The sequence below is a fragment of the Amblyomma mixtum genome, chromosome 1 (genome assembly GCF_055824585.1).
Source record: "Amblyomma mixtum isolate Tamu chromosome 1, ASM5582458v1, whole genome shotgun sequence".
Classification (NCBI taxonomy): Eukaryota; Metazoa; Arthropoda; class Arachnida; order Ixodida; family Ixodidae; genus Amblyomma; species Amblyomma mixtum.
This window is the reverse complement of record NC_143012.1, coordinates 48,567,208-48,585,312: the sequence shown is the minus strand read 5'-3', so window position 1 is coordinate 48,585,312 and position 18,105 is coordinate 48,567,208. Positions and strand designations below refer to the sequence as shown.

Sequence of the window (18,105 nt, the reverse complement as noted above, 5' to 3'; positions counted from 1 at the left end):
GCGCATGTTGAGACGTCTTCACGATCTTTTATTCCTTTAAAGAACAGAAAGTGTTCCGCTTACGGGGACCCATGCTGGGTGGCTTTTTGTTACATTGAGGAGATTCCTGTTGCATGACCAGTCGAGAAGATCGTCATGATTTGTTCTCTAAACTTCGAGGTGTACCCCAAGCTCCGTCGGCTATCGTTTGAGATTGAGTCGAGTTCCAGAATTTATTTGGCCATCAATGTTGGTTCGCCTTAGACGGTCGTATCAGAAACTGTAGCTGGAGCGACCACGGCTCTCTGGCTTCGATGCCGTATTAAGCCGTGGCTCTGATGTTGGCATATTGATAGCGACGGGGTTCAAGCTCCCCGGTGTATCTTCACTGGCTCGCGATTACCGAGGAGCCGCCATTGTTAGAGAAGGAGGCGTGCTCAGGTTGGTTTGAGTAGTGGTGTTTCGGGAAAGAAAATGGCGCCTGTCTCTCTTCTTGGTGGACACCTCAACCGCGCGGTGAAGGAAGGCAGGAAGGCGGGAGTGGACGAAAAAAGAGTGAGACAGGTGTCGTAGTGGAGGGCTCTCGACTTGGACCACTTGCTGGGCTCAACATGAAACGAAATAATAGGCACTGTTGATTTGAGGCCACGGTTGCACCAATTTTTGAGCGCTCGGAAGGAAGGAAGGAAGGGAAAACTTTATTTACACTAATGGTTTTTCCTGCGGTTTGGGGGCATCTTCAGAGACGTCTTGGTTCTACCCCCAGGAGCCTGCTCTGTCGAAGTCGTCCGCCTCTAATCAGTGGTCGGCTGCCCTCAGTCCAGGGCTCCGCTGGCCACTGCCGCCCGTCGAGCTCGCTGCACCAGACCTTGTTGGTCTTCACAGCGGTCGCTGGACAGCAGAGTCTCCCACTGCTCCGCACTCGGGTTTTGTATTTTGGGGACCACGTGTATGTTATGGCAGACCCATGTGATGTGGTATAGAGTAGGTGTTTCGTCGCACCAGGGACATTTGTCCGTGTATATCGTAGGGTGCATTTTGTTTAGTATATGTAGGTTTGGGAAAGAGCCTGTTTGTGATGGGAAAAAAAAATTACCTGCGGTTTAACTACGAAAAAAAATGCACAATGGAGCATGTTTTATCATTAAAGGAAAGGCGCTGTTAATTGCCGCTCTTTCTATGGACGCCGAACCGCTTCACGGAAACGAGGGGGAGGAAGTTTAAGAAGAAAGAAAAAAGGGCCGCCATATTGGAAGTCTTCGTCTTAAGAGAAATTCGGTTTCGCTGGCAGGCACCGACGTCCCAGAGCACCCACAAGGACGTCTGCATTTCGCTTCGATGAAAAGATGGCCGCACTGGCAGGGCTTTTATTCCGCGTCCTCGATATTTGCAGCCGAACGCCATTCCAGGGAAACGGTACGTGTGCCTATGAAACTATCTCCACATAGCACTCCGCCACTGCCAGAGCAACGGCTACTTCCTCTGCCTCTACTGCCGTGTCTCCGGAATATGTTTTACCACCTGGGGATCTTTAGCGTGCACTGACCGTGGAGAGACCCCTGTAATCACTTCGAGACATGCAGCACAGCAGCTAAAATAAGCCTCTGCGGACAAATTAAGAGGTCACGCAAGAATCTCAGCGCACACAAACATTTTCAACTCAGAACATTTCACGTGCTGAAAAGGTAAACCGATATACGTAATTTCAGCAAAAAAAAATTATATTCACGACTAAATTTTAGCGCCAGATGTATGGCACTCACTTAAAGTGGTGCGCTTTGGGCAGACATTTCTAATCAGGCCCGGGGATTGTGGACAAGTAATATTTTCCTATACCATAAGATTCCTCTATGGAGGTCAACATATCCGTTGAGATCTTCGCCAGGCTCGCATTTTCTTGCGAACGTTCTTGCTGCCGTCAGAAACGTTCCCCACTGTTTTTGTATGGCAGTCAGCCAGTCGATTCGAACGATGGAAGAAGTTGAAAAGGAAGATTGTGCTGCGAATCAGAACAATTTAATTACCTTCGATATTTCTACGCCAGTGCCTTACAATTGTCCAATATTGCCTGCCTAACAATTTAAATTGATGCCGTAAAATCTTAGACACTGTTTTTTTCGGTCAGGAAGCAGCGTACAGCAAGTGTAACATGCTAGAGATGACGCTCTGACTCTTCACCTTGTGTGTAAGGAACTGCTTTATAGGAGTGGCGGGCTTTTCGTTCGATCGAAGGATGAAAAAAAAAAAACCCTTGGGAAGAACTGTGTTCAGTCTCCCTGGTAATTTTTAAAGACATTTCGGAAGGATCCTCTGTATTGAAGAGCACTGTGAATCTTAGGTTTGCAACTTCGGTGAAAAATGGCGCTTACCGAGCGAAGGGAGTTAAAGTAACATTTGGTACTGTTTTTAAGTTTGACTTTGTCAAATTCCTGATGCCGCATCAAACACAGCAAGGCCTCTAAGGAGCCAAGTTTACCGAACCTTTTCCGAAAACCTACCGCCGCGGTGGCTCTGTGGTTAAAGCGCTCGGCTGCTGACCCAAAAGACGTGGGTTTGACGCTCACCATGGCGGCCGAATTTCGATGGAGGCGGAATTCTAGAGGCACGCGTACTATGCGATGTCAGCGCTCGTTAAAGAACCCCAGGTGGTCGAAATTTCCGGAGCCATTCACTACGGCGTCCCTCATAGCCCGAGTCGGTTTGGGTGGTTAAACCCCCATAAACCAAACCTTTTTCAACAACCTTAGTACTCGCCAAAAAACAATTCTAGCGAGACTCGCAAAGCCCGTCGCCGGAAACCCTGGTTATGCGAGACCCGTTGAAACCAGCGTTCGTTGCAAGCTCCGAAAGAGGCCACAGCTAACCTACGCGCTGCACGGTGTCCACGCGGAGCTCGGTGGAAAAACAAAACAAAAAACAAAGCAAAAATACACAGTAAAAGCGTTGCTCGCAGCGTTTGGCGAACGCTGTCATCTGCCCAACCAATGGCATAACACGCTTTTTATCTATTAGTTCTTTGCGCGTGCACGAGAGACGAGCGAGTTGGCTGCAATGGTAGGAAGGGTGGGGGGCATCTGTCACAGGCGACACCATCGCTTCGGCGGAGGAGGCGGTTGTTGCCACGCGCGTCTGTTCTTTCACTCTCTCTCCTCCCATATCTTTCGACTCCTCCGCACGTGACGGCTCTTGTGGCTCAGTGCGAGCCAGTAGGCAGACCCGTGCAATTTCCTTGCCTTCCGCGACATGCACGTGCTGGTGACAAAAAAGAAATGATTTTAAGGAAAGAAAAGCGAAGCGAGGCGTCGAGCTGGTGAGTGCGGAGGATGCCGTGATCTCTAAACGCGTTCGACGCCCTGGTGCGTCCTCCGCAATCGTCCAGCTCTTTCCGATGTTCCTTCGATGAAACGCTGTGGTGCACTGCACGGAACGCCGCCGCTCGTTTGGCGCGATCTCAGCACGTGTCACGGCTGCACTCCGGTGTCTTCCGCAGGGCCGGTCACAAAAGACGCGTGATTCGTTTGGTTTTATGGGGGGTTAGTGTCCCAAAGCGACTCAGGCTATGAGGGACGCCGTAGTGAAGGGCTCCGGAAGTTTCTACCACCTGGGGCTCTTGCTCTGACATCGCACGCTACACGGGTCTCTAAAATTTCTTCTCTATCAAAATTGGACCGCCGCGGCCGCGATCGAACCCGCGTCTTTCGGTCCAGCAGCCAAGCGCCATGACCAGAATTCAGTGAAACCGCAGATGGGTCTCACAGCAGGAACTGCAATGCTAGCAGAGACAACTCTGCATCAATCTTATACATCGTCGCCATTGATCGTGTGTCAGTCTGTTTTTATTTTGCCTCATACCGGAGCGAAGCGAAAATCAGGGTGTCGTCTGCAAAGCTATGCAGTGCCGACTATTTGAAACGGGAAACTAACAAAATTCTCTCATGCCAAAGGAAGGCAGACGAATAGGAGAGAGAAAGAGAAAGGTATCGTCCGCTTTTGAATTCTTTTTTAGGAAACGAAATTCGCGCCAAAACCGTCTCGCATCTTCCGGTGGACACCCGAACCTTGCCGTAAAGGAAGCATACTTTCAATGCATTGACAAGATGCTAAAACTGCACAGATATTTTTTCATACATTTAAAACGTGTTCGATGTATGCTTTAAGTGAGGCGTTTTTGGCAAATTTTAAGAATATATTTCCAATGCCAAACATGAAATTTCAGGATGCTATTTCCTACATATTTGTAATGCATTCATGAGTACAAAATACTGTTACGGGAAAATACTATTTACATTCATTTACAAGCGGTAGGTGAATAGTTCCTAGCAGGGAGCAGCAGAGAGCACCAAGCCGAACAGGAGGCCCCATCAACCTTTTCTTCTTTGTTCATCCCTTTCACGCGGGATAGAATAGGATAGGAAAACTTTTAATGTCCAACATAAAGAGGGTAGCCAGAGGGCTACCCGCCTAGACGACGGCCGAGAGGTCTTGACTCTCGGCGGCGGCTTCGTCCAGTCGGACGAGTCGCTGGGTCGGAGCTGAGTAGTAAGGTCTCCCACTGATCATTCGTGTTTACACCTCGTCCCTCCCGGGGAGAATGAGGACATTCCCATAGTATGTGGTGCGAGGTGGCCCTAAGTTCGCAGTTTGCGCATTTGTCTGAAAATTGCCCTGGGTACATAAGACTTCAGAGGGCCGGGTTTGGAGAGATGTAAGTTTGTAACCGGCGCGAGTTGATGGCTTGGTATCTGGACAAGGATCTATCCGCTGGATGAAGTCTAGCTCATTGCAAACGATAGTGCTGTGTAATTTCCCTTTATGTTATCATGCGATCCCTGTCTGTGAGGACCACCTCGCTCGGGTCCGCCCGGAAGGAAAAGCCTCGGGCGAACTCGTAGGCCGTCTCATTACCAGGCACGGATGCATGTGCTGGTGTCCAGACTAGTGTAATTTTCCGGTCTATTACATGACGGCTTAGAATTGTATTCGTTAGAGGGGAGACCCGGCCCCTGCTGAAATTTAGTATGGCAACTTTGGAGTCACTTTGGAGTCACTGTGCCTACACAAGCCAGTGCTATGGCAGCTTCCTCTGCAGTCTCTGGGTTACCCGAGAGTATGGAGGCACTTATTGTGAGGAGTTGTTTATTATTGTCGACCGCGAGGGTCATCTTGTTCTTACCATACTTAGCGGCATCCACGTAGACCACGTCCTCGTCTTTGTAGCAGCTGAAGCGTTTCTCTAGCGCCTCTGCCCGTTTGGTCTGGCGCACTGAGTGATAAATAGGATGCATATTCCTGGGTAATGGGGGTACAACTATATTGTCCCGAATTTCTCTGAGCATGTCAACTTTGACGGTTGTTCTGTTATCTCGGCTCAGATGGAGTCTTTCTAGAATGGCCCTGCCGGTTGTGGTCCCGGCTAAGCGTTCGATTTGGGAGGTTCTCACTGCTTCCGTAATTTCTTCCAGGGTATTATGCATGCCTCTCTATAGGAGACGATGAGTAGATTTACGGATGGGCAATCCTAGAGCTTGTTTCGTGCACCACCTGATAATTCCATTTATCTTTTCCATTTGTGAAATTTTAAGATCAAGCAAGGGGGCAGCATACGAGATACGGCTAACTACGAACGTCAGTACCAGCCGTAGGAGATTCTGCTCTTTCATGCCGTGTCTCCTGTTGGCAATCCGCTTTACGTATGAGTCGCATCGTTTGTTTCGCGCAGTTTTCCTTCTTAGTTATTGCATCACCGTTATACCCGTTGCTTTGTATAATCATGCCTAAAATTCTGATTTTTTCAACATGAGGAATCTCCGCCTCTTGCGTTTGTCAGTTGATGTTAGGTGTCGTGTTCGTCGACCAAGCGACGCCAGGCCGCGCCAACAGCCCTTGCCTCCTCCGCGCATGCTCGCCGCCCGCTTCCAGGAAACGGGCGCGGGCCGGCCGCTCCCACAAAAGCAAGCATGTGTCTGTCTCCCCCGACGACATCTGGTCCCCACAGCCCCGTCGACTGGCGCGTTCCCCATTGCCTTACCGTGACCGTCTGCATTCCACAGCAGCGGAAGTGCTTTCTTGTACCCTCGCTCTCTCTCTCCCTCTCCCTCTACGGTAATAAACCCCCAGTCTACACCCAGCAACTGCCTTGAGAGGTTCCTCGCATGCGGGGCTCCCACGCCCCGAACTAACACAACCATTAACACTGGCGACGAGAAGTAGGATCTAGAACGCACGCAGTTCGAAGTGTCACCGATGGCTACTGGAGGACTACACGGTGGCATCGAGCCTTTTAACGGCAAGAATTGGTCATCGTGGATACAGCGCCTCGCCTTCTACTTCGTGGCAAATGACGTCTCCAACGAAGCAAAGAAGCGCGCGCTCCTCCTGACGCTATGGGGAGCCGACACCTTCGAGACTGCCTGCGCGCTGGTCGCACCGAAGACTCCTGGAGAAGTCAGCTATGAAGATCTGGTCACACTTCTCCAGACGCACTTCGATCCCAGACCATCTGAGCTGTACAGCCGGTACGTTTTTCAGCGACGTGACCAGCTGCCGGAGGAGTCGATCAGCAGCTACGTCGCAGCCCTCAGAGGTTTGACAGCCGATTGCAACTTTGGGGTGCTAACGACAACGTCTGCAACATCGAGGCATCCGACAGAAAGCGATACAGCCGTCGTAACGAACCCCACCATGCTGCCCCAGGACGTCATGCTTCGCGACAGGTTCGAGTGCGGGATCCGCGACGAGCACCTGCAACAGAGACTGTTCGCGGAGAAAGATTTGACGTTCCAACGTGCTTTGGACCTGGCACTGTCATCAGAAAGTGCGTCAAGGCAGCAGCGAGGACTCAAGGGAGCGACGAGCTCCGCAGAAGTGCACAAGACTTCTCAACCCACAAAGGAATGCAACAACGCACCGCAGCAACGGCGTTGCTACCGATGTGACGGCTTGCACGACGCTGCTACCTCCAAGTTCAGGACAGCTCAATGCCGGTTTTGTTCCAAGAAGGGTCACATCGAGAACGCTTGCATCACTCGGAAGAAGAAAAGCAAGAGAGACAAGTCTAACACCAGGCAAGGAACGCACAGTGTGAGCGCTCAGTCCGCGAGCAACGACACTACGCACAGCGATCCATGCTACGAGCTTCACGCAGTAAGTGGGCGAAAACCCTGCCCCAAATACCTTGTTGTCGTTGAAGTCGAGGGAAGGCACCTAACGTTCGAAGTCGACACGGGTGCATCATGTTCTCTGATCAGCGAGGCTGTTTACCACCAAACATGGCCAACGAACGCCCCGAAGCTTTCGAGAGAACCCCTTGACCTACGCACTTGGTCGGGAGAGGAACTTCGCACCCTCGGATCAGCACAAGTTCGTGCGCGATTTAAATCAAAGGAATGTGTGCTACCCCTGCTGGTGATGAAAGGAACTGGCTGCAACTTGCTAGGACGTGACTGGTTTTCGGCGCTGCACATCTGCGTGCAGGGAATTAACCAGGTAGCTGAGCCAAGTGAAAAGCTCCAGGAGGTTCTCGCACGCCATCCTGATGTATTCAAACAAGACATCGACGGCTACGTGGGACCTTTGGTTCATTTGGACTTGGAAGAAGGCGCAAAGCCAAAGTTCTGTAAGGCACGTCCAGTACCTCTAGCCTACCAAGAGCCAATGGAGGAAGAGCTCGACCGTCTGCAAAAGCAAGGCATCTTGGAGCCGACGCAACATGCCGTGATGGCCACACCTTTAGTGTGGGTGCGCAAAAGGGACGGCACATTTCGCGTTTGCGGCGACTACAGAAACACGGTAAACGCAGTGGTCAAGAAGACGGCGTACCCGCTACCGACAACCGCGGAGGTATTCGCAAAGTTGCGGGGGGCACCGTCTTCTCAACGCTTGACCTCTACCAGGCCTATCAACAGCTCAAGGTCGACGACGAGACAGCCGCATTGCTCACAGTCAACACCACCAAGGGATTGTTCAGGGTGAACCGGCGGCCTTTCGGAATATCTGCTGCTCCTGCCATCTTCCAGCGTATGATGGAGACAACACTAGCAGGAATTCCAGGGGTGAGTGTTTACCTTGACGATATCATTGTCAGTGGGACAGACACTACAGAGCATGCGCAACGTCTGGACCAAGTCCTGTCGAGGATAAGCGAGAAAGGGTTGCGCCTCAAGCAAGAGAAATGCCGCTTCGGCATAAGCTCAGTCGAGTTCTTAGGACACAAGATTGACGCTAAGGGTGTCCACAGGACCGAGGAAAAGGTCCAGGCAATCCTTCACGCGCCGAAACCGTCTGACAAGAACTCTCTGCAGGCCTTCCTAGGGCTCCTAGCATTCTATGATCGGTTTTTGAAGAACAGAGATACGGTTGCCGCAGATCTATACAAGCTCCTTGAGAAGAACAGGCCCTGGGCGTGGGAGAAAAAGCACCAGAGTGCGTTCGATGCGCTTAAGAGGTTGATACGATCTTCAACAGTGCTTGCGCATTATGACGAGACAAAGCCTCTCCTTCTGTCCGTGGATGCGTCACCATATGGCGTCGGCGCAATTCTCGCTCAGAAAGATGCGTCCGGCAGAGAGGCTCCCATTGCTTTCGCGTCGCGAACTTTGGGAAGCGCGGAGAAAAACTACTCCCAGCTGGACAAGGAGGGTCTCGCGGTGGTTTATGGCGTGAGCCACTTTCACCAGTATATCGCTGCCCGGCACGTGACCGTATTAACGGATCACCAACCGCTCCTGGGCATCATGGGAGAAAAGAAACAGTTACCTCAGGTGCTCTCACCTAGGATGACCCGATGGTGTTTAAAGCTAGCCACGTACGACTACGATTTGGTGTACAGGCCTGGACGCCTGCACCAAAATGCTGACGCACTCAGCAGGCTGCCACTGCCCGCCCAGGTAGATGAACCATGCCCACCTGGAGATGTGCTCATGCTGGTTTCCACGCCAAGCTTCGAATTGTCCCCACGTCAACTCGCGGAAATGACCCAGGAAGACCCGTTACTATCCCGCGTAGTGAGAGCTGTCGCTATTGGAGAGCTGCACAGGTTGCCAAAACAGGAATTTTCGGCGTTCACTAAGCTTGGACCTGAGCTTTCGCTACAAGAAGGTTGCCTTCTTAGAGGTATCAGACTGGTCGTTCCGGCGAAAGCGAGGAAAGACGTGCTCGGCGCGGCACACTCTGGTCACAGGGGCATAGTTGCTATGAAGGCATGCGCTCGAAGCTATTTCTGGTGGCCCTGTGTAGACAAAGACATCGAGAACCTGGTCAAAAGGTGTTCGGCTTGCTGCCAGCATCAAAGAGCGCCACCCAAGGCACCACCTCCCGATTGGAAGCGCGCGACAGCACCATGGCACACAATCCACGCTGACTTCGCGGGCCCCGTGGAAGGAAGGATGCTGCTAATTGTTGTCGACGCGTACAGCAAATGGCTCCAAGTGCACTGCATGCGAAACATACAGTCATCGACTTTGATCGAGGAACTACGAAACCTGTTCGCGACGTTCGGCCTTCCCGAAAGGCTGGTAACAGACAACGGCCCGTCCTTTGTTTCTACGGAAATGGAAAATTTCGTAAAGAAGAACGGGGTGACGCACATTACGAGTGCGCCCTATCATCCAGCCACTAATGGGCAAGCCGAAAGAATGGTTTTCGAGACGAAGCAGGCTTTGGCCAAGGACCAGTTTGGAACATTCGCGTGCAGACTGGCTCGATTTCTGCTCAAGCAGCACACAACGATTTCAGCGACGACGGGCAGAACGCCAGCCGCACTCATGTTCGGTCGCGAGCTCACAACGGCACTCACACGCATTCAGCCACGACCTGCTGAGGAAGCGACCTCTGACCAAAGCGTGGCTAATTCGCCGAGAGGAGTGCACGTAGTACAACCGGTCTTTATCCGCAACTTCACAGGAAGCCCTGCTTGGATTGAAGGAACCGTATTAAAGAGGCTCGGACATCGATCTTGGCTAATCAAGTCTAAAAACGGAACGGTTCGTCGGCACCTGGATCACATTAAGCCAGGTGCAGCAGCCTACCCGACGGATGATCCGCCGCCAGACCATCGGACGAACGGACCAGCAGCAAGCGAACAATACACTGTGCCGGCTCCGTACGTGATCCCGCTGCCAGCGGAAACTTCGCCTGTGTTCGATCGGCCTACAGCGCCCCCCTCCGAACATGGAGAACCGGCGGCCAGTCTGGACGACCGTGCGACGCAACCTTGCGGAGACCAACCCAACGGGTCCACGCAACAGCAAGCGCTACGACCCCAGCGTGAACGGCGCCCGCCCGACCGATACGGTGACCACAACTAAGGAGGAAGGGATGTCGTGTTCGTCGACCAAGCGACGCCAGGCCGCGCCAACAGCCCTTGCCTCCTCCGCGCATGCTCGCCGCCCGCTTCCAGGAAACGGGCGCGGGCCGGCCGCTCCCACAAAAGCAAGCATGCGTCTGTCTCCCCCGATGACATCTGGTCCCCACAGCCCCGTCGACTGGCGCGTTCCCCATTGCCTTACCGTGACCGTCTGCATTCCACAGCAGCGGAAGTGCTTTCTTGTACCCTCGCTCTCGCTCTCCCTCTCCCTCTACGGTAATAAACCCCCACTCTACACCCAGCAACTGCCTTGAGAGGTCCCTCGCATGCGGGGCTCCAACGCCCCGGACTAACACAACCATTAACATTAGGGATGGTTGTAAACTTCGTCTTCCACTTCGTCGTAGCATGACCCCCGGCGGCACAAGCGCCGTCCCGGCGCTAGGCCGGTGATAGAGGAGCGGCGTGGTAGGGCTTGAGGCGCATAACGTGAGCAATATCGGTGGGTGGTCTACATGATGAGGATGATGGTGTATGAGAAGCAACTTCATATGCGACGTCGTTGACCTGACGCACACCACGATAAGGACCATGGTAGGGGGACAAAAGTTTCTCAGAAAGGTCGACGAGGCGGAAAAGGGACCACAGAAGAACGACCCTAGTGGCGTCGGCCGCCGCCCGGTCCCGGGCTCGCGCGACCAAGGCCCGTTGGGCCTGCAGGTCAGAGCAGCCGAGCAGGGTCGCCTCCTAGTCCTACCGGGTTGGGTTGGGGTGAGGGGGGAAGCAGGGTTGGAGGGGCACGCCCACGCCATGTGGTAGATGGCCGAGGACTTCTCCTCACAGTGCGGACAGCTGCCCGAAAAAGAAGGGTCGAAGTGTTTGAGAGCTGCCGGGCACAGCAAAGTATTAGTATACAGGCGAAGCAAAAGCCGCTCCTCCGCCTTTGGGAGACCTTTACACGGGCGGGGATAAAGACCGTGACCAGATTGATGAAGTAAAACAAGGTCTTTGAACGAGTAAGCGGAAGTGAATTCGAGTTCCTGATCGTCGGGGTCGGAGGGGAGTGTCCGGTGAGAGAGCGCGCGGGCGGCGGCGTCAGCTGCCTCATTTCCCTAAAGGCCCATGTGAGCAGGAGCCCAAACGATACGTTGGTGCGCGGGGTCCCCGGTGTAGACGCTGTTTTGGAGAATGCGGTAGGCTAGATACGGTACCCAGCCCTGCTCGACGTTCCGACATGCCCCTCGCGAGTCGGAAATAATTGTTTTTGACGTGGGATCAGATGCAGCCAACGCAATGGCGACCTCCTCCGCGTGTGTTATGGCACGGGCTCGGACAGTAAGGCTGATCACGGTTTTGGATTGGTGGACGACTGCGGCTGTGTACCATCCCCCATGGTGGGGGCCGGAGGCATCCACGTAGAATACGCCGGGTTTCGATCCATAGTGGCGTGCCAGGGCTTTCGTCTGCGCCAGGCGCCGGCCATTATGGTCCTCACGGTTCATGTTCGCGGGAAGAGGGCGCACGTGGAGGGCGCATATCCACTGGGATGGAATACGTAGGCGCTCTTCCATAAAAGTGGTGTGTTGGATGTGCAGTCGGGCAAGGAGGCGGCGACCCGACGACGTCTTCGAGAGACGGGTGGATTGGTTGGTCATGTGGGCTTCTATGAGCTCCCGAAACGTGTTGCCCATGCCCAGCCCCAGGAGGCGCTTGTTGGTGGAGTTCACAGGGAGGCCCAGAGCCCGCTTAATAATTTTGCGGAGGATGACTTCGAGTGAATCCTCGTCTTGCTTCCGCAGGTGGAGGTATTGAGTCGAATATAGAATTCGACTGCTTACAAATGCATGCGCCAGCCGCAAGGCGTCTTTACATCGTAACCCCCCACGCTTGATAGAAACCCAGCGGACCAAGCGGCCCACCGGGTCCCCCACCTGACAGAGTTTGGCCAGTGTTGTTTCTGACCGTCTGTTTTGATTTATGAAGAGCCCCAGTACCCGGACTTCGATATTTTCTGAAATTTGACCTGTCTCAAAAGACAATGAAATTTTGGCTGTGCACTTTGGTGAGGGGTGCATGTGCACGAATTCAGACTTTTGGGTGGAGCATTAGAGGCCGCAGTGGCGAGCATAACGGTCCACTGTGGTCGCCGCCTCGTGCAGGTTGGCCTCAATGTCTCCAAGGGAACCCTGTGTGGCCCACAGGGTGATGTCATCGGCGTACAGCGCATGCTGCACAACGGCGACAACGCCCAGCTGGCCAGGTAGGCGCATCATAGCCAAACTGAACAACAGGGGAGAGAGCACCGTGCCCTGGCGTGTACCTCTGGTTCCTAAATGAAAAGGGCCATGTTCTTTATCCTGGATTCGAATGTAAGATTGTCTGTCGGTTAAACATTGCCGAATGTACTGAAAGGCGCTCCTGCCGCAGTTAGTTTGAGAGAGGTGGGTGAGAATCATCTCGTGGGTAACGTTGTCGAATGTACCTTCAAATCCAAGGCGAGGTCGACCTTGTCATTGTGAGGGCATTCGACGGGGTCGAGGACATCCCGATTGAGTTGTGGCAGGACATCTTGTGCAGTTCTGTGGGGGCGAAACCCGAACATGGTGTCTGCGAAAAGGAGTTTGGATTCCATGAACTCGGACAACCTGTCACGTACCATCGTCTCCATGACTTTGCCCACACAGGAAGTCAGAGAGATGGGGCGGAGGTTGTCCGTGCTGATCGCCTTGCCAGCTTTAGGAATGAAGGTGACCAGGGCGGTCTTCCAGTCGATGGGGAGTGGCTCTTCCCCAAGCCAGATTGAGTTAATGTAATTCAATAAAGACAGGTATGCCGGGTCGAGGAGGTTGGCTAACAATTTGAATGTAATTTTGTCCTGACCCGGAGCGGCGGCGATATGTTTCATTTTTGCCAGGGCCGCCGTCAGGTCGTAGAGCTGGAACGGTTGATCCAGCTCAACGTTCTCAGAACATGCATAAGAGTACGCCGGCCCGCGGGGGTTCTGGGTAGTGCACAAGTACTGGTCCCGGAGCTTGTGCGCCAATTGAGTTGTGTTCCCCTGAAAGCTGTGTATTGCTCTTTGGAGGTGTTTTCGAGTTTCCGTGCTTGTTTGCGTTGGGTCAATTAGAGCGCGAAAGAGCCGGAACGTGTTCCGGCTTGACATATGCCGCGCGGCCGTATTGCATCTGGTCACCCAGTTGGAGTCGGCGAGTTGGGCCGCATACTCAGCCGCTCGTTGAGTGAGCTCGGCGATGCGACCTTTAAGTTTTCGGTTGTGCTTTTGCCGGAGCCACCGACGCACGAGGCAATGCCGGGCCTCCCAGAGGTGGAGCAGGTGATTGTCCACATCCGAGACCGCCTCTGAGAGCTGAATTTGACATTAGAGCGGTGAATTTGAGTTTCGGAAGAGCGAAGGCCAGAGACTAAATGTTGTGACCAAGACTGGTAGCCTTGCTCATGTATGGGTGTGGTAGTGTTGTAATTTTGCCTGAACTTTGTCCAATCTGGGAGTCGGGCTTGCGTTGTTGGTCGCGCGAAAGGATGGGTTTTAATCGCAGTGTTCAGGAGGCAGTGGTCGTTGTCGAGGGTTTCCTCTGTGTTGACCCAGTCTGCATACTGAATGTTGCGGGTGAAGGTCAAGTCCGGACAGGTATCCCTAGTCACGGAGTTGCCGATACGAGTTGGGTGGACTGGGTCAATGTGAAGAGTGAGGCCCAGCGTGGACGCAAGCTCCGCCAACTTGCCTCCCCGCTTCTCTTCACGGCAACAACCCCACATCCGAGCGGGAGCGTTGAAATCGCCCACAATCAGGAGAGGGTCCCGGCCCGCAACTCTCAGCGCGCGGCTAAAGAGGTCCGCGAATGATACATTTGGCATTTTCGGATTGCAGTATACAATGAGTATGTGCTGCAATGGGTCCTGCTTGCGCGGTGGGAGGATTGTCACCATTAGATAAGAGTATCGAGTTTGCATCTCTATGTCGACCTTTTTTGGCTGTATAACTTCTAAGGACTAGTAGACAGGACGAGGGGTCCTGCTGGAACGTCGTATAATTTGTTAGTGCGGCGCCTTTCCCTGGCTCCAAGCGGGAGGACCTCCGACTTTTCCTTTCAATCTTTGGCGGCGTCGCGCCGACGTCTTGGCGCACACTTCTACCTCCCGAGGGGAGCTGTGCAACTGAAACTGTCTTAGAACGTTGGCTAATACATCGTCCCCTGAGGTGAGTGATCTGTAGTCTCCGAACCGACACCACTATGCAACACTAGACTCTTGAACTGCAGCCTTGGTAGCTTCATATACAATTTTCAAATCTGAGACCGACACTCGATATAATGTTTTGTTAATACTTTGTAAACAAAGAATAGGGATCTCTGTGCTGGTGATGATAATGATCGCTATGAATGACGAATTTCCGACATATTTGGCACCGTGTTTGAAGCTGTGCTAGTGCACATACAATCTCGCCCTAGCGCACCCCAAGAGAGCATCATTCTCAGCCACTCCAAAATGACAATGAATAATTTCGCAAGATGGCGAATTACAAAAACCTCACTTAGAATCCTTAACGCCATCAAATTCTCACCGAATTATACAGAAGCGATACGGCCCCAGGCCATTCGGGGAATTCGGGGAACGAGGCAGCCCACAATAAAGAACCAGCTTTCGTCGACCGGGCAGTGGATGAGTCTGGCTCCCTGAATTTCACGAAGGACTCCATGATCACATATGATCTCACCAAATTTAAACTAGAGAGAACTTTTCCCACTCCGGACAAAAGCCTGACTAAAGAACAAGAGGTTACGTGGCGTTGTCTACAGACGAGGTCGATACGCACCCCAACACTCCTCGCGCACATTTAACGGGATCTATAACACCCGAACTGTAAACACTGGGGCCATTGAGCCAACTAAGATCATATCCTCTGGCATTGCAAAATAGAGCCACCTCCGAATGATCTAGCTAGTTGCCGCTATTTCTCTCGAGCGGTGGGAGACCGGGCTGGCTAGCTCTGACCCCAGAACGCAATTTATGGCGGTGGAGTGGGTTGACAAAGTCGTCGAGAGCTATGTACTCCCGACCACTTAACGTGGCCACTTATCAAGCTCTTTCCGGTGAATAAAATGTTTTACAATCAAATCGCCGTTTGGCGCCTTTTTTTTTCCTGGCTACATCACCGGCTTGAAATATGGAGGGAAATTTGCAAGCAGCTTGGCTATGAAGCACAAACTCCTTACAGAGACCGGAAATACTTTTGAAGCACCACAGTGAATCAGAAGATAGAGCAATGGGGGAAACGTTGCGAGTGATGCGGAAGACGCTGACTCATAAGCCAGGCCGGGTCACAAGGAAAGTATGCTAGGGAAAGTGGCGGCAAAGAGCTATAAGATTATTCTTTTTTTTGTGGTCTGCTAGTACTTATAGTGCCCATTCCCCGCATTTAGCCGTTGTTTGTTTGCCTGAAGCCTAGTGTGTTTGTGTGTATGTTTGTGTGTGTGTGTGTGCGCGCGCGCACAAACTCCATGCTGGTTGTGGTGACGTCACAAAGACCCGTGCCCAAGGTGGCAACAAGCCACCTGCTTTATTGACTGATCGCAACCTGCCCACCGGGTAGCCAACATCTTAGCGTAGCAATGCTTACTGACCAATAAATGACGAAACAAACCCTTCTAGTGCACATATTCGTAGTTTACCAAACTACGCAAATCGGCTGCCAATTTTTTAGTTTAATTGCGTTTATTATTCCACGCTGTACTCGCCCGCAATAAAGTCGCCGCAGTAACTTACAGAACAATATGCGCCACAGATAGCACGTCAGCAACATAAGGCAGCTCCAAATTTACAGCCATGTTGCCTTGCGGAAATAGACGACACTTGAATGCAGCGGGATTTTTGTGCTCGACAGAGAACCGAATACAGTAGTAATTAATTGTTTACCTAACGAATGCAATACACGCGACCGATTTCCCGGGGCAAAGCAGCGAATCGAGAGGTGCGCAAGAGCCTGCTGCATTTCGTAAAAGACACTAGGACGCATATAGGCCCACTTGTCATGTTCAAATTCCAACTAGAGGTGATTTTAGCGTCGTCTGCCACGTGTTGCCAGAACCCAAACAACTACAGTCTGCAGAAGTCTGTGTTCGGCGCCATGACGGCATGGAGAAAGAGTCGCCGTATCGGAGGGATGCGTAGTGATTTCGACAACAACCTAAGGTCCTTACGCATGCAGCAATATCCCATAGCAGCCATAGGTGTTTCTGTAGCGAAAAGTCCACTCAAATAATGCAAATCTCAAGGTCGAATGATGCTTGGATTTGACCTCTATAGTAGGATACAACTTTAAAAAACAGCAGTTGCTAACACTGGGCCGTGGTCCGCGGCGTCTTGTGTTACTCCGCCGGCCAATGGCACCAGTAAACGAAATCAGCTTTTTAATGTTTGACTATATCAAACAATACACGTATCAAAATTATAGTGCTGATAATTTTTTTCTTTTCATAAGCTTCTTGTTTAGGTAACAAGAAGCGTTTAAGTAGCGGATTATTTTTTCGCCGTGGAGGAATTCTGCGTGCGGAGGCTGAATGTGGGCGGAGCTTCACTCCAGATTTAAGTTGTATCCGACTATAACTGGAGGCTCGTTGTAGGTGTAGCTGTGACGTTATGCCAAATGACATGTCGCAGCTGTTACCGCTCGTTCCGCAGCTTCGTCAATCGCCGCTCTGACCAGTCGCCCCGATGCACTCCCGCCCCGCCATGTGGAGCTGATATGGGTGCCCGCGCACTCCGGGAATCCCGGAAACGAGGCCGCCAACCTTTTAACCCGAGGTTCATTAAACCGGACTCAGGTGCCCCCGGATCGGGGATTCCCGAAGGAGCGCATGCGCTCATTCAGCGAGCTGACGCAGGCCTACAGAGCCTCACGCCAGCTCTGCCCGCCGCCCCACTCCTCCCTAGATGACAAACAAGCAACACTCTGGCACACACTACAGACACACTCTCTCCCCTCACGCCTTACCCTAGCCCACTATCATCCCTCCTTCCCCACTCCGGCATGAGCCCTATGCCCAGAACCTTTCGCCTCTTCCCTCCACATCCTTTCCCTCTGCCCGGCGGACCCTCCCACGCGGGACCTAGAGAACCTCAAGACCTGGGAGGACTGGTAGACCCTGCTACGCTCGGAGGACCCGGCCGTGCAGACCATCGCCACCGGCCGGGCTGCCAGTGTTATGGACCTAAGTAACATAAACACTTGAGTGCAGTGGGATCGTGCGGGGACCCTGGGGCGTGCCCCGAATTCCTTGCACAATAAAGTATTTTTCTCTCTCTCTCTCCCTCTCACCAGTTCTGTCACGTGACTAATCACGTGATTAGCTCTTTCTGAATAAAGGCCAGCGCTCGCCGGCGGCTTGGGGTGTCTGTTACAGCCAGCGTCGTCGCTTCGGCGGACGCGGTTGTTGCGACGCGCGTCTCTTATTCAAACTTTCCTCTCACATCTTTCAGCTCTCCTCTGTCTGCACGTGGCCGCGAGAGTGGCTCGGCTCGAGCCAGTGGGCAGGCCCGTGCACTTTCGCTTTCATCCTTCCTGCAGTCGCAACAACCTGGACATCGGAGGAACATGGAGCCAGAACCGGCCACCGGGACAGGTTCTTCGACTAGTCACTGGAGGCGCCGCGGGCTACTTCTAGCGACCCCTGCGACAGAGATCGTCACGAAGCCGCGTTGGCTGGAGATAAGTCGCGAAAGCGGGCTCGTGGAGTTGAAGAAACCGATGAAGGTGATGAAACCGATGTAGATTCCATTTCTGCGCCAAGCTTGGCGAATCCTCG

At 52.7% G+C, this 18,105-nt stretch overlaps 1 protein-coding gene across 1 annotated transcript; it reads left to right on the top strand.

Moving 5' to 3' along the window:
* The first annotated feature begins 6,222 nt into the window (after positions 1 to 6,222).
* On the top strand, positions 6,223 to 17,964 carry LOC149366273 (uncharacterized). Its single transcript, XM_089570046.1, has 5 exons — positions 6,223 to 6,793; positions 7,415 to 7,716; positions 7,872 to 8,030; positions 12,505 to 12,542; positions 17,868 to 17,964. The coding sequence occupies exons 1-5, from the start codon at positions 6,223 to 6,225 to the stop codon at positions 17,962 to 17,964; spliced, it is 1,167 nt and encodes a 388-aa protein (XP_089426172.1).
* The last annotated feature ends 141 nt before the right edge of the window (positions 17,965 to 18,105 follow it).